This window comes from Labeo rohita, chromosome 21, assembly GCF_022985175.1.
Source record: "Labeo rohita strain BAU-BD-2019 chromosome 21, IGBB_LRoh.1.0, whole genome shotgun sequence".
In the NCBI taxonomy this organism is placed as follows: Eukaryota; Metazoa; Chordata; class Actinopteri; order Cypriniformes; family Cyprinidae; genus Labeo; species Labeo rohita.
Window position 1 is genome coordinate 24,992,933 of NC_066889.1, and position 21,786 is coordinate 25,014,718.

At 31.5% G+C, this 21,786-nt stretch overlaps 1 protein-coding gene across 5 annotated transcripts in view; it reads left to right on the top strand.

Annotated features, from left to right (window-relative positions):
- The window catches only part of ptpn13 (protein tyrosine phosphatase non-receptor type 13), a 101,832-nt gene that overhangs the window by 69,162 nt on the left and 10,884 nt on the right, over window positions 1-21,786 (top strand). The window contains exons 18-33 of one of the 5 annotated variants that reach the window (XM_051093463.1): window positions 651-1,014; window positions 4,417-4,523; window positions 6,667-6,726; window positions 8,904-8,993; window positions 9,451-9,558; window positions 10,317-10,448; window positions 11,287-11,711; window positions 14,194-14,337; window positions 14,970-15,063; window positions 16,204-16,289; window positions 16,377-16,533; window positions 16,661-16,875; window positions 16,966-17,064; window positions 18,318-18,673; window positions 20,389-20,542; window positions 20,651-20,806. In XM_051093463.1, the coding sequence (XP_050949420.1) occupies window positions 651-1,014; window positions 4,417-4,523; window positions 6,667-6,726; window positions 8,904-8,993; window positions 9,451-9,558; window positions 10,317-10,448; window positions 11,287-11,711; window positions 14,194-14,337; window positions 14,970-15,063; window positions 16,204-16,289; window positions 16,377-16,533; window positions 16,661-16,875; window positions 16,966-17,064; window positions 18,318-18,673; window positions 20,389-20,542; window positions 20,651-20,806 (2,747 nt within the window). The remainder of the gene's footprint in view (window positions 1-650; window positions 1,015-4,416; window positions 4,524-6,666; window positions 6,727-8,903; window positions 8,994-9,450; window positions 9,559-10,316; window positions 10,449-11,286; window positions 11,712-14,193; window positions 14,338-14,969; window positions 15,064-16,203; window positions 16,290-16,376; window positions 16,534-16,660; window positions 16,876-16,965; window positions 17,065-18,317; window positions 18,674-20,388; window positions 20,543-20,650; window positions 20,807-21,786) is intronic. The other 4 variants (XM_051093465.1, XM_051093464.1, XM_051093468.1 and 1 more) reach the window with 4 other exon arrangements.

Consider the following 21,786-nt stretch of genomic DNA (forward strand, 5'->3'; position numbering starts at 1 on the left):
ATTTTTGGTTAGTAATATGCATTGCTAAGAACTTCATTTGGACAACTTTATAGGCCATTTTCTCAATATTTTGATTTTTTGCACCCTCAGATTCCAGATTTTCAAATAGTTGCATCTCAGCCAAATATTGTCCTATCCTAACAAATAACACATCATTGTATAAATCTCAATTTCACAAAATTGACCCTTAAGTCTGGTCTTGTGGTCGAGAGTCACATGTATGATAGAGAAATCAAATACTTATTCTTATTATTTGCTCTGTATAAAAGAAAAAAGAAAATTTTCCTCTAAGACGAGAACATAATTTTAAAGACAGAAGTAGGAGGACCACTTGAGGACTTTTGATGTTTAATTTCCATAATTCAGAAATATTTGCATCAAAGAGAAAACAGCTTTTAGTTTCAGGCGGAATAGAAGAGTTAAACTTTTAGATATTAAACAAAATGAGAAAATGGCAAGGAAAAGCTCATTTGAGAGAAAATTGGGAAGTGTTCTAAAAGGCCTCTTCTCCTTAGGCTGCATTTGAAGAATTGGCATTAAACTAAAAGTTTCAAGTATTGTAGAACTTTCTTGGTTGTGTAAAATTCACTAGATTTTGGCTTGTTGAACTTTCCATGTCTTTTACCATCTTTGTCTTTTTTCCCCTGCAGAGAACTCTCCTTTGAGCAGTCTACAGTACTCTGATGGGATGGGTGCAGTTAGTCTGTCCCCCAGCACTGACCCTGAACTCTTCAAGAGGATGTCTTACTCTGAGGTCTCCCTCAGCAAGAGTTCGAGTCGGATCTCGGTTCCACCCGAGCCCCCTTATCCGGGGTTCAGCAGCAGCTCCAATCCCAGAATGAAGAGTCGTTCCCATCATAACCTGGGTCAGCTGCCTGAGTCACCAGAGCATAGGATGGTCCCTTTCAGTAGCCAATCACAGAGCAGCATGGCACGATCGCAAGTAATTGCATCAACACATCAACGTGCAAGCTCCGACACGGGCTCCATCGCTGTTGCCAGACAGCAGGAAGGGTGAGGGATACATGCAAATGTATCTTTACATAACAAATGACTGTTGCAATCTTGTCTTGTTCACAAAGTGCCTATTCTCATCTCGTCACTCACCTGTAGTTTGTCTTATATGTGACTCTGGAACACAAAACCAGTCTTAATTAGCATGGGTATATTTGTAGCAGTAGCCAACAATACATTGAATAGGTCAAAATGATTGATTTTTCTTTTATGCCAAAAATCATTAGGATATTATGTAAAGATCATGTTCCATGAAGATACTTTGTAAAAATTCTACCGTAAATATATAAAAACTTAATTATTAAATTAATTTAGACAACTTTAAAGGTGATTTTCTCAATATTAGATTTTTATTTTATTTTTTTTTGCACCCTCAGATTCCAGGTTTTTCAAATTATTGACTGTTATTATGAAAATTATGACTGGTTTTGTGGTCCACGGTCACGGTCAAATGGCTCTCCTGTTTTATATCTTTTGTACCAATTTTTTGTTCTTCAGTTTACAAAATCTTTACACCTGTCTCACTCTCTAGCTCTGACATGGTTCTCTTATTTCTTTAAAACTGTCTCAATCTCCTCGTCTTGTATGCTATTTTACAATAGTTTTATGTCTGTCTCCTCCGATAGTTTGTCTTGTAAATAATGTCTTTACACCTGTCTCATTTTCGTAAGCTCATTCAAACTCGTAGTGCCGTTCTGCATTCAGTGTCTTTTGAAAATCTTTATTTTTACAAAGTCTTTACAGCTGTCTTACTATCCCTTTCTGTGGTAGTTTGTTTTATGACGTCTTTGTCCCTGTCTCACTCTCTCTATATATTTACATCTCACTCTCTAGCTCTGACATGGTTTCTCTTATTCCTTTAAAACTGTCTCAGTCTTTTGATCTGCTGCTGTATTCGTACAACTACATACGTGTTTTTATTTTCTTGCACTGCTATTTTACAAACTACCTTGTGTAGTTTGTCTTGTGAGTAGTTTGTTTTGTATTCTCAAATAGAGAATAACTCAGTCTGCTTGGCTGCAGTCTTTGTAAATCTTTACACTCATTTTACGCTTATTTTAAGGTGTCTTTAAACCTGTCTCACTATACTTTTTTGCTGTAGTTTATGATGTCTCTGTCCCCGTCTCACTCCTGATCCATACAGTTTGTCTTTTTTCTTTTTACTTGTCCTAACCTCTATTTTCCTGTCTCACACTTCTGTCCTGAGTGATTTTTTTTAACAATATCTTTACACCTGTCTTGCTCTCTAGCTCTGACATGGTTTCTCTTATATTTAAAATTGTCTCAGTCTCCTGCTCTGCAGATGTTTTGTCTTATGTATTCACACTTGTCTTTTTCTCCTGCTTGTCTTGTAATTTCTTTACACTTCTCTCACTCCTGTAGTTTGTCTGATAAGGTCTTTACACCTGTCTCACTCTCCTGTTTTGCTGTACTTTATGAGTACACTCCACTTTTTTTGAAAATAGACTCATTGTCCAACTCCTCTAGAGTTAAACAGTTCAGTTTTACCGTTTTCGAATCCATTTAGCCGATCTCCGGGTCTGGCGGTAGCACTTTTAGCATAGCTTAGCATAAATCATTGAATCTGATTATACCGTATATACTGACCATATATAATGACGACATTTTTCCTATTTAAAGCTCTTCTGTAGTTACACTGTGTACTAAGACTGACGGAAAATGAAAAGTTGTGATTTTTCTAGGCTGATATGGCTAGGAACTATACTCTCATTCCGGCGTAATAATCAAGGAACTTTGCTGCCGTACAATGGGTGCAGCAGGTGCAATGATATTACGCAGCACCTGAAAGTGACCGGCACTAAATTTGTGTAGATGCAGAGTTGCAGCCGGCAGAGTTGACTGCTGCGTAATATCATTGCACCTTTGCTATATTGGTAAGTTAGCTTAAAGTATAAAACCAAATCTTATTTCATGATATAGTAATTTTATTTCACAACAACAATTTATATCATGTCATAAATCATTTTTGTTATTTTATCTTTGTTATTAATAATAAGAACCTAGATGCAAGTAACAAACTAAGGACAATTACAATAAAACACATACACAAGTTAAATAAAGAGGGCCCTATGAAATTTTTTATTTTTCTCCTAAATTCCATTTTAATTTTTCTAGACTCTATTTTAATGGTTACATTTAAAAAAAAAAAAATTATATATGTCTAAATGTTTGAAATCATGAAACTACAAAATTACATGTTTTTAAGGCCCTATGAAATAACGTTTTATACATTTTCTCAAATTCAGTTTTGTTTGTGAATCTGTTTTCCATTAATTTTCTGGATTCTATTTTAATTGTTTCATTACATTTTAATAATCAAAAGCATGTCTAATGAATTTATAAAGGATAATTAGATTTGATAAAGAATTAATTTATTATAGGCTATTTATTTCTTTTTTTCAGAAATGTTGTGTATTTACAATTTTCTGGTAAAAATTCCTTAAACATTATTTTTATTAGTAGTGGTAGTACTATCTTTACGTTAAGTAATATATTAATATATTTCTGACTTTTATTTTGACGGGATGCTGTCAAGACCTTTAGGGACTTGATGATAGTTTCCGCAAAAAAACTGTAAAATGCTCATGAATCGACTCTTAGAGCAGTTCTAGAGATTATGTTCATGTGTTAATGTACTCGTATATTTAGGTGGCAAAGGCTGAAAACACAGTGAGCGTTGCGCGTATGTGTGCAGTAAACAAAGCTGCGCGCCTATGCCATTCACTAACACAGACACGCAGAAATACGGCTCTTATTATAATGCATTCTTAAAGTACCGCTACTAGTAAAATGCAGAACTGTACCGTTTTTAAAAGCAGGGTATCGCGATACTTTTTAGTATCTACCGTCTTACATCTTTATACTCATCCCACTATCTTTCTCAGCTGCTTTTAGTTTTTTATACCTGTTTCACTGCTCGTCTACAGTTTGCGTTTTAATGTCTTTACTCCTGTCACACTGTCCTGTTCTGCATTTCTCTGTTGCTCTGTCAGCTTGGTACTGAGCTGCCTGGGGCCAACAGTATTAATCAGCTCTCATGGGAGACAGACAGTCGCTGTGCATGTGAGAGCGGTAGTCAAAACTGTGTTTGCACATGTTTGGAAATGTTTTAATATTCCTGTGAAGATAATTGAAATGTTTTAGACTCCATGGTGTAATGCATGCTCGCAGGAACAGTGCTCGGCGGCTGAAGTCTTGATTTAGAAGATTGTAATCAAGTGCATTTTTATGAATTGAGTATATAATTTTGAGTTCCTAACTCTAGGAGTAGTATGGATTGATCAGAAAATGAAAATAATTGCATTTATTCCACTCTGCTGCTGGAAGTAATTTCCTTGGCGCTGGTTTCATTATTATTTTCTTTTTTCCTTGCAACATCAGTGTGTTCAGCACCACGGTCGATGACAGTCCCCGCTGGAGCCCTAAAAGCTTGAAGAAAGAGTCTGACTCTTCCTCCTGTGAGGACACGGGACAGGCGTATGTCGTAGGTGAGGACAACGAGACGCAACCGGCTGTTTCTTTCTTAACTCCACGAAGAATGTGTCTTTCTGCTTTTGAATGCTCTTTCGTGGTCTATAACGTCCTTACTTTGTAGTCTCTTTCTTCTGATAGTCTGTGGGCGGAATCTGTCTGTGCGTCTCTCCGCGGAGTCGGCCGCTGTCTGCCGCTTTCGTTTTATCTTTTTAACAGCTCTCTCCCTGTTCCCTCACTGAGCTTTTCATTTTACCTCTCCATTTCATCCCATCAGCCGCTTGTCAGATCAGAGAGCTGCAGCAGCCCAAATCCTTTCAACATCTTCCTCCGCATGTAGAGAGATGCCATAAAGAGATTACAGTGGGAATTTATGTGGCTGTACATGCATCATTGCTTTTCTATGTGTCAGGGAATAATACAGGCCTTTATATAATTTAAAAGCCACTGTCAGCGTTTGGCTGATGTTGGTTTTCAGTGGTCATGGTTGATGTTATACTGACAGGGTGTATGTCACAGGGATTTTACCATGGTAAAGAATTGTCTAAAGAATTGTTTATTTTCCTCATGCTTGTTCTTGGTTTTATTGTGCAATCTTTTGGTCTTTTGGTGCACATAAATTTGCACCTTTCTGGGTGACGTACAAAATTATTTTGATTTTCAGTCTCTTTGTTTTGGTATGTAACACCATGATTAAATCAGTTCCTAAATGAAAACACAGTTATTTTAAACTTTTTTAACTGCATTTGTTTAAACACAAATATTGAAAACATTTAAAAATGTTGAGAAATATTATTTCACTTTAAAATAACTGTTTTCTAATTTGATATATTTAAAAAATGTATTTATTCCTGTGATGCAAAGCTAATTTTTCAGCAGCAGGAATGAATATAGAGGTCAAAAGAACAATATTTATTTTTTTGTTACATTATGCATGAATTGTCTGTTAATTTTCAACCGTAAAGATCAATATTTCCTTGCTGAATAGAAGTATTAATTTCTTTCCAAAAAAAAAAAAAAAAAATATATATATATATATATATATATATATATATATATCTTACTGACCTGCTCTAGGAGTGCCATGTAAAGTAAAGTAAAGTAAAGTAAAGTAAAAAAGTAAAGTAAAGTAAAGTAAAGGCAATAAAACACAATGGCTAAGATTGAGAGGGCATTGTATTTGGGGAAAAAATAAAGATATGTAAAAAATAAAGATTAAAATATTTTTAATACATAGAAATATTACACAATGAAGGTATTTGTTGCCACATAAATAAATAAATAAATAAATAAATAAATAAATAAAAAATAAAAACATTAATTTTTTTTTCATTAAAAATGCAAATGAAGCAAATGAAACGCACTGTGGCTAAGATTGAGGTATTAATGTATTGGAATAAGATACAAAAAATGTGCCTTATACATTAAAAATACTGCTTTTTGAAAATGACACAAGGAAGGTAATTGGTGCCACATAAATTAAATTAAATGAATAATAATAGTGATGATGATAATAATAATAATAATAGAATAAAAATGAAAACAAAAAAACAATTTATTCATTGAAAAAAAAAAAAAAATTGAAATTGACAAATATTTACAAATATTTAGAAAAATTATGTTTTACTCATCCAATCAGAGGCAAACTATCAGTTATGTAAAATATAATATAAAAGGCAAATGAAACACAGTGGCTAAGATTGAGGCATTAATGTACTGGAAAAAAATACAAAAGATGTGCATTATGCATTTGATTTATTTTGAAAATGACACTAGGAATGTAATTGGCGCCACATAAAAAAAAAAGCATAAATCAGTTTATTCATTAAAAAAAACATTTCTGAAATTGACAGATATTTACGAATAATGGACAAATAATATCATGTTTTACTCATCTAATCAGAGGCAAACTATAAAACGTAATATAGAAAACTAATGAAACGCAGTGGCTAAGATTGAGAGGGGACTAATATATTGGGAAAGAAATACAAAACAGTGTGCATTATGCATTAAAAATAATGCTTAATTTTGAAAATGGCACATGGAAGGTAATTTTTAGAATATTAGACTTGATTTCTCTTTTTATAGTTATCTTTAATAGTTGATAAAGTTTTGCTGGTCTAATGAATTTTTTTTTTTTTTTTTTTTTTTGATCCACAGGTGTGAGCATGCACAGCTCTGGAGTGCCCTCTACTCCTGCCTCCTCCATAGGTATCACTGGTACGCTATATAATCGTTTAACTTTGTGTAGCACAGCACAGCTCTATGCGCTTTTCTCCCTGTCATCTGTTTCTTTTCAGTGGTCAGATTTAGTAAGTCCTGAAAGTTGGTAGGAAATGTCATGTCCTGGTCTGGCCCTGAAACACAAACAGTGAACTTTACGTTTACCCAAAGTCTGACGAGAACTTGCCAAATCCAACATGCTCCAGATTGCTATGTCTTTTCTGGTGTTTTACATGGCATGGAGAACATCTTTTCAAATGCACTTCTTTCTCGCACACACACTTGGCTCAAGTTCCATTGGCGTCCGTCTCTGGCTCAGATGCATTCTGCTTCGCTAAGCTGTGCGTTTTTAGCAGCTCCGATATACGGCTGTGCTGTGGGCTAATCTCCCTCATCCTCGAGAATGAGCTGCTGGCCACGGCTGTTTGTATAGCACATCAGAGCTGGGCCAAACATAATGCCGTCCCTTAGCACCAAGACACTAGTTATGAAAGATTAGCCCAGCTTATGGAAAGCTGTGCATGTGTCTGATATGTTTAATACCAAAACAAACACACAGAGCAAGCGTTAGCCTGATTTTGCTAGCTCTTCCCAGTTTAACTTGTTACAGCACAGATATATAGAGTATTTCCTTACTATTATGTATTTGATCAATTAAAAAAGCAACATTTTTCAAATATGCATGCTTATTTTGTAAGTTATGTGCAAGTATTATATTTTTAAAAACAAATATATATATATATACATATACACACGCACGTATGTCAAATAATTATATATATTTTTTAAAAACTGAAAGTTTTTTTTTTTACATTTTCTATTTTACTAAATGTGTATAAAGAATTAAATGTGTAAAAAATGTTAATTATATATTATATATAATTAACATTTTTTTACACATTAAACTCTTTATACATATTTAGTAAAATAGAAAATATATATGTATATATGAAATATATAAATTTAATCTTAAAATATGGTTAAAAAGTATTAAAAAGTTTTGATTGCTTGAAATAAAAAAGTTTTATTTTTAAACAAATTGATTAAAAACAAATTAAATGCAATTTATATATTTTTACATTTTCTTTTTTACTAAATGTGCATAAAGAGTCAGATCTATATATAAAATAGTAAAAATAATAATAATAATTTTATGTATATAAAGAGTCAGATCTATCTATATTACTTGAAATAAAATAGACATTAACTGAAATGTTTTTATTTTTTTTAACAAATTAATAAAAAAAACTATATAAATATTAAAAACAAACTACTAAAAAACACAACATAACAGTACAGATGTATGCATTATTTTCTAACAACTAAAAAATAGAACTTTTTCAAATATACATATTTATTTTCTAAGTTATGTATAATTATTTATTTTTTTAAATACAAAAAATTACATCTGAATGAGATGACTACATTTTTTTTTTTTGCTAAATGTATATAAAGAGCATCAGAAAGTTTTCATTACTTGAAATCAAATAAATATTAACTGAAATTAAATATAAAAAGCTATCTTTTAACAAATTGATAAAAAAACTAACTAAAAAATAAACTTATTGAATAAATGCAGTATTTTCTAACTGTTTTGTATTTAAACAATTAAAAAAGCAAATTTTTCCAAATATACATATTTTGTAAGCCATGTATAATTATTTTTTTATTATTTTATATTTTTAAAATATTTTATTTTTTTTTTAAATCATATCTGAATGAGATGACATCATTTTCTGTTTTACCAAATGTTTATAAAGATCTATGTATATAAAATAGTAAAAAAAGTTAATTAAATTTAACTTAAATTTAAAAAGCTTCAAAAATTGATTAATTGAAATAAAAAATGTTAACTGAAATAATAATGTAAATGTAAACCAAAACATAATTAAGACTATAACTAAAATTAAAATGGAAACAAAAAGTGATAAAATAGAAACAAAATTAATAATTAAAAATTATTGAAAAAAATATGAAATTAAATATATTACTTTTTTTTTTTTTTTTTTTTTTTTTTTCATGTTGAAAATGTACATTTATGAATAGGATTTTAATTTTTAAATTGTGTTTTTTGCATTAACCTTCTCTAAGTTCTCAAAGTGTGTTTATGCACGAGTGCACACACTTTGTTTTAAAACCCAGACCTCTTCCCCTCTGGTATTTCCCACCCACAGATTCCCTGAAGAAGAAAGTACATGCCTTACCCTCCCCGGAGCGAGAGATACAGACTGTAAATCTGAAGAAAGACGTCAAGTACGGGCTGGGTGAGTAACAAGACCCTCTGCTGCAGAGCCAGGTTCAAATGTCCAGTTAAAATGGACCTGCACTGACACAGAAATGCTGTTAAACAGCTGGATTATCAGGACAGGACACACACACTCCCTCTCTCTCTTTCTCTCTCTCTCTCTCTCACACGTACACACACACACATACTCACCTCTGACAGGAATAAAGCGAAGTGTGATATAGTGCAGAGGTCTGGCAGTCCTCACTGCTCACACACAGTGATTAATGAATCCCACTCCAGCAGAGAGAATGTGTTTTACATCCACCTCAGATGATGACTTGCACTGAAATGTCTTATTTGGCCTCATTGATAAGAGAAATTTGTTTAGTATAAGCCCAAATGACAGTTTCAGTAAGACAGTATGACTCTTTGGATGTTTGCCTTCTTGTAGCAAGGTACAATAAAATGAAGTGTGTGGTTTGTGTTGCGCTCAGGCTTTCAGGTCGTAGGCGGAGAGAATTCTGGCCGTCAGGACCTCGGCACCATCATCAGCTCCATCACACCAGGTGGACCAGCAGATATCAACGGCTGTCTGAAACCAGGTATGAAAATGGAAAGAAGAGTGGCGAGAATAATTCAGAATAATTGGAACACTTTAAACTGGTTTCAGGACTCTTCGAATGGTTATAGTGAACGTTTTTACAGAAACATACAAAAAATCATTCTTGTATGTTTTAAATGATCCTTAATGGTTTAAGTAATTGTAGAATGTATTTAACGACACCAAGAACTCTTTAAATTGGCACGAATTCCAGAACACTTTGAACAAATCTTGAATTTTTGGAATTGTTTAGAACTCTGTATATAATTCTAGAATCCTGACTGTCAATTTGTTCAAAGGATTCTAGAATCATTCGGAGTGATTAAAATGATTCCAGAACTTACTAACACTGTCAGTGATTCCAGAACAGTGTTATTTTAGTATAATTAAGATACTTGTAGTGCTTATTCATATTTTGAATGTTTTTTTTTTTTCTGTTTTAATTCAAATTTTAAAGTTTTCATTTTTGTTTAATTATTTTTTTCAGTTGTAGTTATTTTAGTACATCGTTAAAGTAATTTATTTATATATATATATATATATATATATATATATAAAAAAATTATTATTATTATTTTTTCTTTTGTTTTTAAGTAAATTTTTTTTATTAACTTAATTTATATAAATTAAGTTTTTTTTTTTTTTTTTTTTTTTTTTCTTTATTTCAGTTAAGCTATAATAACCCTGTTCCCAAATGCTTTAAACATTTTAAGTTGTTCAGTATAAGGTTGCTAACACACATTTTTGGTTTTCCTGTAGGTGACCGACTGTTGAGCGTGAATGATGTTAGTCTAGAAAGCCTGTCACATGACACTGTGGTGGAAATTCTGCAGAATGCCCCTGATGATATTACATTGGTGGTCTCTCAACCTAAAGAGAGACTGTTTCCAGGTAATGGAAATAGTATATTGACTTTGCATGTCGCCTTTCTGTAAGAACTAAAACTAAAAAGTCTCTTCTGCTCACCAAGCCTGAATTTATTTGATTCACAGTACAGCAAAAACTGTAAAATTGTAAAATATTTTTATTTAAAATAACTGTTTTCTCTCTCTCTCTCTCTCTCTCTCTCTCTCTCTATATATATATATATATATATATATATATATATATGAGTTAGATAGATAGATAGATAGATAGATAGATATAGATTTTTTTTTTAATGTAATTTATTCCTATGATTTCAAAGCTGAATTTTTAGCATCATTACTCCAGTCACATAATCCTTCTAAAATTCAGATTTGCTGCTCAAAAAACATTTATTATTATTATGTTGTAAACGGCTAAGTAGATTTGTTTTTCAGGTTTCCTTGAATAGAAAGTTCAGAAGAACAGCGTTTATCTGAAATAGAAATATTTTGTAACATTATAAATGTCTTTATCACTTTTGATCAATTTAAGGCATCCTCGCTAAATTAAAACATTAATTTCTATGAATTCTTTCCCAAAGAAAAGATCACGAATAAATTACATTTTAAAATGTATTCAAATAGAAACTGTTATTTTAAATAATAAATATATTTTACAGGATTTTTATTTTGGATTAAATGAATGCAGGCTTGGTGAGCAGAAGAGAATTTAAAAATAAATAAATAAATAAATCTTACTGTTCAAAAACTTTTGACTGGTAGTGTATATACACGATGCAGTGTGATTTCACCAGAACAGACTTCTCTGGAGAAACTTATCTAGATGATTATACAATAAACAGGCCTCTTTTTGCCTCTCTTAGACTCGCCTTCAGGAATCCATCCCTACAAATCAGCCACGCAAAATCAGGAAGTAGACGTGGACTCTTCCTCTGAAGATCATACATGCTCCCCAAGCCCTCCTCCTGCTGTCTCCAGCAAAACGTCTCCACCTCAGTCCATTCGACAGGGCAGCATCAGCTCGCAGGACTCCAGGACAGAAAGCGCCGGCCTCCTGCAAACAAATCTCAATGGATTCCATCGCAACATTCCCACCGAGGCACCCGCACAGTCGCTCCCCGCTGACAGTAAACCCTCTGTTGAAGCAACACCACCGGCTTTACCCCCTAAAACCAGAAAATCCAAAGCGCCAGACGTTCCTAAAGAGCTGGAATACTCAGACAGAGGGGATTCAGACATGGATGAAGACACATACTCAAGTAGCCAAGAGAAACAAAAGACTAAAAAGGTAGAATCAGTCTCTGTAGTGATTTAAATGAACTTTGACTCTCACCTCAGGGGTTTGAGTTTCTAGTCAGCTTCTGTTTGATATGAACTTTGAGATGTGTGCCTTTTTTTTTAAATGTTTAAACTTCACAGGAAATATTAAATTGCTTTTTTTGGAATAAATAGGACAGTTCTTCCTTGCTCATTCCATTCCTCTTTGGAGTTCCCTACATGCATGAGATGCAGAACATAATTTTTTAAAACATTTTTCACTTTTACACTTTGTACTAACCAGGCATGTTTTGAACGATTTTAAACAATGAAATCAATATGTTTAGGAAAGTAAAATGTCCTTAAAATTAAGTTATTAATTACTGATTTTCACATGTGGGACAATTAACCATGTTAAAATATTACATAGACTTGTTTTTTTTTTTTTTTAAATGTTTTTTATGAAAGTCTCTTTTGCTCACTAAGGCTGCATTTATTCACACAAAAATGCAGCAGAACAGTAATATTGTGAAGTATTATTACAATTAATAATATTAATATATATTAGATATTAATATATTTAAAAATATAATTTATTTCTGTGATGCAAAGCTGAATTTTCAGCAACATCACTACAGTCTTCAGTGTCACATGATCCTTCAGAAATCATTCTATGCTCAAGAAAATTATTTCTTATTATTATCAATGTTGAAAACAGTTCTGCTTAATATTTTTGTAGAAATTGGGATACATTTTTTCAGGAGTTTTAAAGCTCAAAAGAACAGCAATTATTTCAATAGTATCTTATTAGTATTTTTATACTTATTAGTATTTTTAATAATCTTAAAAATACATTTTTGTTTTACATAAATGTCTTTTACTATCACTTTTGATACATTGATGAATGCACCCTTGATGAATATAATTATTAAATTCTTTAAAAATAATAATAATAATTAAAAATCAGACTGACCCTAAACTCTGTAGAAACCCCACAGCACTGTTTTGGACCAATGAAAATTCAGTATGGGCGGAGCTAAAGTTTGTTTAGATCAGAAACTTACTTGTTGCTCCTGGTTAGTACATGGTGTATCACATATTGAATTTCATATTTATCAGTTTCACATTTCTTAGAGCTTCTTTTAAAAGCTATTATCACGGTTTAGGTTCCATGCATACAGTAAAGGTCAAAAGTTTGCACCCCCCCTTTTAGAATCATTAAAAATGTGAATTATTTTACCAAAATAAGAGGGATCATACAAAATGCATGTTATTGTTTATTTAGTACTGACCTGAATATGATATTTTACCTAAAAGATGTTTACGTATAGTCTGCAAGAGAAAATAATAATTGAATGTATAAAAATGATCCTGTTCAAAAGTTTACATACGCTTGATTCGTAATACTGTGTTGTTACCTGAATGATCCACAGCTGTGTTGTTGTTTTTTTTTGTTATTTTTGTTTTTTTTGGTAATAGTTGTTCATAAGTGTCTTGTTTGTCCTCTTGTTAAACTGCCTGCTGTTCGTGAGAAAAATATTTCAGGTCCCACAAGTTTTTCAGCAGTTTTGTGTATTTGAACCCTTTCCAACAATGACTGTATGATTTTGAGATCCATTTTTTCACACTGAGGACAACTGAGGGACCCATATGTAACTATTACAGAAGATTCAAACACTCACTGATGCTCCAGAAGGAAACACAATACATTAAGAGCCCGGGGTGAAAACTTTTGAAATTTGAATCTCAGTGTAAATGTAACTTATTTTGTCTTCGGGGGAAATATGTAAGTATCTTCTGAAGGGCAGTACTAAATGAAAAAAATATGATATTTAGCCTAAATAAGAAAAATCTACAAATAAACATACTTTTCAAAAGTTTTCACCCCCTAGCTCTTAATGCATCATATTTCCTTCTGAAGCATCAGTGAGCGCTTGAAGATTCTGTAATAGTTGCATATGAGTCCCTCAGAGTGAAAAGTTGGATCTCAGAATCATACAGTTATTTTTGGAAAGGGTTCAAATACACAAAAATGCTGGAAAACCAAAGAATTTGTGGGACCTGAAGGATTTTTCTGTTTAACTGTTCAGGACAGACAAGGGACTCATGAACAACTATCACTAAACAAAAAAACAGCTGTGGATCATTGTGGACTATATGATAATCTTGTGGACTATATGTAAACATCTTTTAGGTGAAACGTCTTATTCAGGTCAGTACTAAATAAACAATAACATGCATTTTGTATGATCCCTCTTATTTTGTTAAAATAATTAACATTTTTAATGATTCTGAAAGGGGTATGCAAACTTTTGACCACACAAACGTCAAATATCAATGAAAACATTCTAACTGCTTGTGACCGTCCCTGCTCTCTTTCTGCCTGATTGCATTTCTGAAAGTAAATGCAATGGAGTTTTGCATGTCAACACCATTAACCTCTGCCCCCTTGACCCTTGCATGTGTACGGCTGTGCACGGCCTTGTATTTACCCAGCTCTTCTCTGTTTACAGGGGGTTTCTCCCAACATCGTCGCGGAGAATTTAAGTGCTAGTAGCCCAGAAGTCAATAGCCTCCAGCCTGGAGATCTATTTGACGTTGAGCTGTCCAAAATAGACAGCAGTCTGGGCATTAGTGTCACGGTACTGTTCGGAAAGGTTTCCGCTCTCTTTTTTTTTTCTCCTTTTTTTCTCTTTTGACTTACTTTTTGTGTGCGTGTGTGTTGTTGTTTTTGTACCCTTAGCCCTCGCTCCTTTTTGAAGCTCCTCGCTTGGCTTCAGTTTTGGGAAAGTAGATTTGGCTCTTTGCATGCAGATTTTTACAGGCATTTGAATTGGCTCCTTCACTAACGGTAAAAGCGAAACACAGTAGGTACAGCAAAGTGCCGAAACACGCACGGCCAAGACAACATGCCACATTTACAGTTGTATCATGTTCAGAGAAGTACTAATGCCTGCATGGATTTGCATTCGCTTGTCTGCGGTGTGATTTAACAGTGATCTTTTTCGAGATTTATGAGCATGTGGTGTTATGTACACCTTGTGATTTAGATTTTTTTTGTTTTTTTAAATCCAGTATTTCAGAATACTGCAATGAAATGCATTAATCATCATCTTAAGAAATCGAATGGTTTGCTTTATGATTGTTAAAATGGGTGTTGCTGATTTTATTAGATGGTTCAATCTAGTTTAATCATCATCGTTTGAAAATGCTTCACACAGAGCATAGGCATTTTTTTTTCCTCATGATTACTTTCTTTATTGTATATTAACATGTTTGTCTGTCTCAGGGTGGATCAAACACAACAGTGAGGCATGGAGGGATATACGTCAAAGGAGTCATTCCTAAAGGAGCAGCTGAGCTGGATGGGAGGATAAAGAAAGGTAAAAAGGAATTATTTATATCTGGACTTTTATGTGTACATAATTATAGTACTTTGCTGAATTTCCTAAAATGCTAAATTATAGGATTTTATTAAAAATAATACAGTTTCTTAAAATACTTGTGGTGTCTAGATATGTTACAATTTTACAGAAAGAATTCCATAATGCAAAACTACAAGGCTACATTTTCTTTAATAATGTAATGTAATGTAATATAATATAAAAAAATTACGTGGTGCTAAAAAATAAACTACATTTTAATATATAATATAATTTAATATAATATAATATAATATTAAAAATAGCTTGGTGCTAAAAATGGGCTACATTTTAATATATAATAATATAGTATGATATATAAATAATTTAAAGAAATGTACAGTTTCATAAAATAATTGTTGTGTCTTGACATTTTACAGAAATAATGTCGTAAATTAATTAATAAAATAAAATAAAATAAAAATTGCATGGTGCTAAAAATAGGATACAATTTATTTTTACAAATATAATATACTATAATATAATATAATGCACAATATAATATAATATAATAGAATATATTATATATAATATAATAATGTACTGAATGTAATTTGGTGATTTTTGTTTTATTGTTTAAATATATACAATTTATTTCAATTTTTGTCTTTTTAAACTATAATATAATATAATATAATATAATATAATATAACTTGCATGTTAAAAATAGAAATTCTCTTTTTACCAATATAATATAATACAATATAATATAATAATGTACTAAATACTGATTTTATTTTAAAAAATTATACAATTTATTAAAATATTTGTTTTGTCTACACATTATTTTTTACAATAATAATGTCATAATGCAAATATAAAATTGCATGGTGCTAAAATAGACTACATTTTCTTTTTACAAATATAATATTATTTAATATATAATATGATGTTATATTTATGAAAAAATTGACTGATGCTAATATAATATCTAATATAATATAATATAATATGTGTATGGATAATAATATAATACAGTGTAATACATAAATGAAATAATAAAAATAAATAAATAAAATGATCTATATTTTTCTTCAACAGATTCCCAGTTACAAAATTAAAATTATGTAAGCCTGTGTGTTGTTTTTTTTGTTTCTACAGGTGATCGTGTGGTTGCTGTGAATGGGAAGAGTCTTGAAGGAGCGACTCACAAACAGGCAGTGGAGATACTGAGAGACACAGGACAGGTGAGAACACTGGTTGTGAGGCTGCACTGCGCCCCCTAGAGGACTGCACTTCCTTAACTGTTTTTTAAACGAATTCCCACTGTTTAGGTGGTGCATTTGCTAATGGAGAAAGGTCAGCCGCCAAAAGACAGCATCCATGCCCCTCTGACCCCGCAAGGCACTTCTGAACCTCAGAACGCAGCCGTGGAGGAACCGCCACCACCACCGCCTCCAAAGAAAGCAGAATATAACTTCATCACTCCAGGTATGAGCTGGAATCAACAAGCTTGTTGACGATATAAAAAAAAATGTGCTAGAGGTTAAACGTGTGGGCTGGTTTTTGAACTTTGGAAGGGTAAATCGGTGTCCTATTTCTTGTTTACCCCCTTTAGATAACACATTCGAGGTGGGTTTGCTGAAGAACACGTCCGGTCTGGGCTTCAGTTTCAGCCGTGAGGAGAACGTTCCCGGAGAGCCCGTGGGCTCCAGCATGGTCCGGGTCAAGAAGCTGTTTCCAGGGCAACCAGCAGCTGAGAGCGGCCGCATCGAAGTGGGCGACGTCATTCTGCGTGTCAATCAGACATCTCTCAAAGGACTGTCACAACATGTGCGTTAACCCTTTGTTTACTAATTACTAAAAAACTAGACATAAAATAGCATCATTAAAATGTGTCTTTTGTTCTTTGGTGTTTGTCAGGAGGTGATCTCTGCTCTGCGGGGCACAGGACAGGAGGTGACCCTTCACTTATGTAGGCCTGCACCAGGGGTCTTGCCTGAGATGGACCCTGCTATTAAAGTAAGACCTTTAGTTTTCATCTCACTGATGTTCATTCATATCCATGTATCATGGGTTTCTTCATCTGAAGCAATTTTCTGCTTAGTTTATGCTTAATAATATTAGGAAAAGACATAATCAAATTGCAGCTACACATATTCCATGATAAAAGTAGTGCCACCAAAAGAGACATATTTGTTTTATTGAGTGTAATTGAATCTTATTTTGAGTTTTATTTAATTTTGGGTCGTTGTTTTACGCTTTTTTTTTTTTTTTATTGAGAGTTTTGTTTTATTTAGGGTTTTGTTGTATTTTATTTTGAGCATTTCATTTTATTTGATTACATTTTATTTATTTTAAGTATTTTATTTTATTTTATTAATTTTGTATTTTATTTTGTTTCTTATTTTATTTAGAAATTTAATTTAATAATTTAATTTAATTTATTATAATTTAATGTTTAATGTTTAGTTTTATTTAGGGCTAAGGTTTTGTTGTATTTTATTTCGAGTCTTATTTTGTATTGAGTATTGTTTTTTATTTATTTTTAAGATTATTTATTTATTTTTAAGGTTTTATTGCAGTTTATTTTGAGTCTTATTTTGTATTTTATTTTATTAAGTTTTTTTTTTTTTTTTTAGTTTGAGTACTTTATGTTAAGTGCATTTGTTTTATTTATTTTTAGCATTTTTATTTATTTATTATTATTTTAATTTATTTAGCTTTTTTAAGTCTTCATTTATTTTGTGTATTTCCCTGTTTTATTTTATTAAACTGACATTTTATTTATTTATTTGTTTGTTTAATTTCATTTAATTGTATTTTTTTTTTTTAGTTTTTTTTTTGCCTGTATTATTATTGTTGTTGTTGTTGTTTTAAGTTTTAAGTTTTAAGTGTTTTTAATTATTTGTTATTTTGATATTTTATTAGTTATTTTGATTTTCGAATTTATTTTTCTTTTATTTTGAGTCTTATTTTTTTAATGGTTTATTGTTTTTTTGTTTTATGGAGTTTTATTACATTTTATATATTTTTTTATTTTATTAGAGTGTTGTTTTATGATTTTATTTAGTTTCTTTTAATTGGTATTTAGGTTAGGGTTTTGGTAATAATTTATTTTTAATATTTTATTACATTTATTTAATTTTTTCATTTTATTACATCTTATTGCTATATCCGTAGCTTTCCAGTGGTCTACCTCAGTTTTTACACTAGCACCCTACCTGTTTTTGGATGTTTCACATCTTTAAAATAAAATCTACAATTGACCCTAGACTCCCATACCCTCTCCACGAAAGGAACCCCGTCCCAAGCCCCAGCCTGATCCCAAGACGAGCTCCCCGCCTCAGACGGAGCGCCCTCGGGTGGTGGGTGCCATAGAAGAGGCTCTGGAGAGGCTGATGCTAAAATCGCCCAGTCGCAGAGACAGTTACAGCGACAGCACAGACAACGACGAGCTGGAGGAGGCCTTCAGCCCCGCCAACCTGGAGCAGGCCAGCCAAGCCTGGGACCGGAGCGTCTACCAGACCCCTATGGGAAGACTGCCATACGAGGCCAACGTGGACGACACCGTACGATCGGCATACTACTCACCAAAACAGTCCATGTCTAGACCGGATGTCAACAGAAGGTCAGAAATGTGTTATTAAAGCATAAAACTCTTTTTTTTGTTGTTGTTGTTAATATATATGTTCTTGGATATTAGAGCCTCTGATAACTGAAGTAAACACTGTTCTTGCATAAGCAGGTTGTTTAAAATAATTGGGTCCAGGTTACAGAGTTCAGGTGTGACGTCACTGATTCTCTCCTGTGAGTGTTTTGCTCAGTCTATATCATGTGACTCATGTGACAACATGACAGCCAGCAGCAGCGAGACACTTGTTTGCACTGCTGAATGCAGCGTGATAGAGATTCGTATTTAGATATCTGCAGTAAAAATAATGTGACTTCTTGTGACCCAAGATTGTTTAGACATGATCTTTCTGAGCAGAAATTAAAATAAATGACAGAAACGGGTTGACGTGTTTTAGTAACTATTAGTCTTTAAATAACTGCAAGTTACGCAAGTTTCTTTTAAGATTTTGTTTTTTAACGCCGATCTCATAAAAAAACATTTTATTTTTTCTGTTTTAATTTAACAGTGTTTCTTGTTTTATGTTTCAGTGCTAATCTCATGCCACATTTTATAGTTTTTTTCTTCACATTTTATAGTTTTTAAGGCTAATTTTGTTTACATTTTTTTTATTTTACCTCAATTTTTTCACATTTAATTTTTTATTCTTAAATAATTCTTAAAGAATTTTATAATTATTATATTTTTAATTTAACATCAGGTTTTTGTTTGTTTGATTTATGTTTCTTAGTTTCCCGGTCAATCTCATAAAGTTTTTTACTTTTCTTTTTGTTTTATTTTTAATTTAACATCATTTTTCCACATTTTATATATATATATATATATTTTTTTTTTTTGTTTGTTTTTGTTTCAGTGACAGTTTCTTTTGTGTGTGTAGTTTTAAAGCTAATTTCATTTACATTTTTAATTTAACCTCAGTTTTTTCACATTTTATTTTAGTCTTATTTTTTTAGTTTCAATGTCCATAGTCATAAAGTATTTTGTTTTAATGTTTTTATTATATTGTATTATTATATTTTTAATTGAACATCAGTTCATTTATTTGTTTCTTAGTTTAAAAGACGATCTCATAAAGCATGTTGTTTTTAATTGTTTTTTGTATTTTTAATTTAACATTTTTTCTTAAATTCAATTCTGATCTTAAACCAGTTGCTTTTATTTTTTTTTATTTATTTTTAGTTTTAGTGTTGCAGCATTTTAATTTAATTTATATTTAGTTTATTATAAATATAATTATTTTATAATTTCAGTGTCTTTTTTTGTTTAGTTTTAATGCTAATTTCATTTTAATTGTTCATTTAAATTGTTTTTTTCACATTATATTTTTTTATTCTTTTTTAGTTTCAATGTCCATCTCATAAAGTATATGTTTTAATTGTTATATTTATTTATTTATGTTTCTTAATTTCAAGCTCGACCTAATAAACTGTTTTCTTTTTTTTTTTTAATTTAACATTTTTCAGGTTTTATTTTTAAATTCTTAGATTCAGTTCTGATCTCAAACCATTTTCTTTTATTAACTTATCAGTTTTTCCTTTTTAGATTTTATTTTTTGATTCTTCTTTTTAGTGTCAAAGCATTTTAAATAAAGCATTTTATATTTAATTTAATTTTTAATTTAATTTAATTTAATTTAATTATGCATGTTTATTGATTCTGTTCCATTTCCTGTCTGTGTCCTCCACTGCTTCCTGATCATCATCTTCCTCCAGTGATTTGGACAGCTCTGCAGTTCGTATGTCATCTTCTCCCGCCCTGCCTGAGATTGGGATCCTGAGCCCCAGTCCAGACCCTCTTCCTCCGCCGCTGCCAAACCCTGTTAACCTCAGTCTGCCAGATCACGGCCAGGAGGAGGAGTTCATCCCTGTAAGTGACCATTAGCATGACAAACGCTTGATCTCTGTGTGTTATTTAATTCAAATGTGTTGAAGATGATCTCTGCTGTGATAAAGACACAGATGTCTGTCGTTTTAGGAGGTGGAGCTAAAGGTTTCTCTGGTGAAGTCTGATAAAGGAAGTTTGGGTTTCACCCTCACCAAAGGGAACGACAACAATTGCTACATCCATGACATCATCCAGGACCCTGCTAAAGGAGACGGCCGACTGCGTCCAGGGGATCGCATGATAATGGTATAACGGGTGTATCTTTACTGCTGTCTGGCTTTGTGGAACTGTTCAAAAACTTAATAGAGCCAGTAAATCATGGAAATATCTTTTTTTTTTTTTTTTTTTTAAACATGGGAAACAACTTTTTATGGGGACTATCTCAAAAATTTTCTGTTGAACTTTTCAACTTGTAGTACCATTAAAAAATTTTGGGTCGGTATAATTTTAAGTTTTGAAAGAATTCTTGAGTGCTTACCAAGGCTGCATTTATTTGATCAAAAATTCAGTAAAAACAGTAAAATTGTGATGTATTGTTACAACTGAAATAGCTGTTTTCTATTTTAAAGAACATTTGTTTGAAATTGAAATCTTTTGTAACATTACAAATGTCTTTACTGTCACTTTTGATCAATTTAATGCTTTCTTCAAAAAAAATCTTAAAAAATGGTAAACTTTTGAGTGGTAATGTATATATTTTTATTTATTTATTTATTTTTTATTATTTGTTAAAGTTTTTTAATGCTGTTCATAGGCAGATAGCAATGTTATTTTAGTATCAGTGATATTTTAAAAACAAAAAAAAAAAAAAAAAAAAAAAAAAAAAAGCTAAACTATACAGGTTGTGTAAGATTTTATTGACGTCAAATGCAGTGGTTAAAGAAATGATAAAGTTCGAAAGTTTGTAAAGTTTTCATTGACTTACGTTGATGTAATCATGGTATAATGTAACCGAAGTTATTTTAATATTTTAGTTGGTTGTTATTTTATTTTATTTTATTTATGTTTGTCTTATCATTTACTTATCATTGACACATATTATATTAATATTTTTGAAATAGTTTTTATGTTTATATTTTCTGTTTTCATTTTAATTTTAGTTAAAATTTTAGTAATTTAGTTTTTTTTTTTCCAAATACGTCTAGTTTTTATTAGTTTTATTTACATTTTTATTTTAGTTAAACTAAAATACAAACATAATTTTTTTTGTATTTTATTTAATTTTG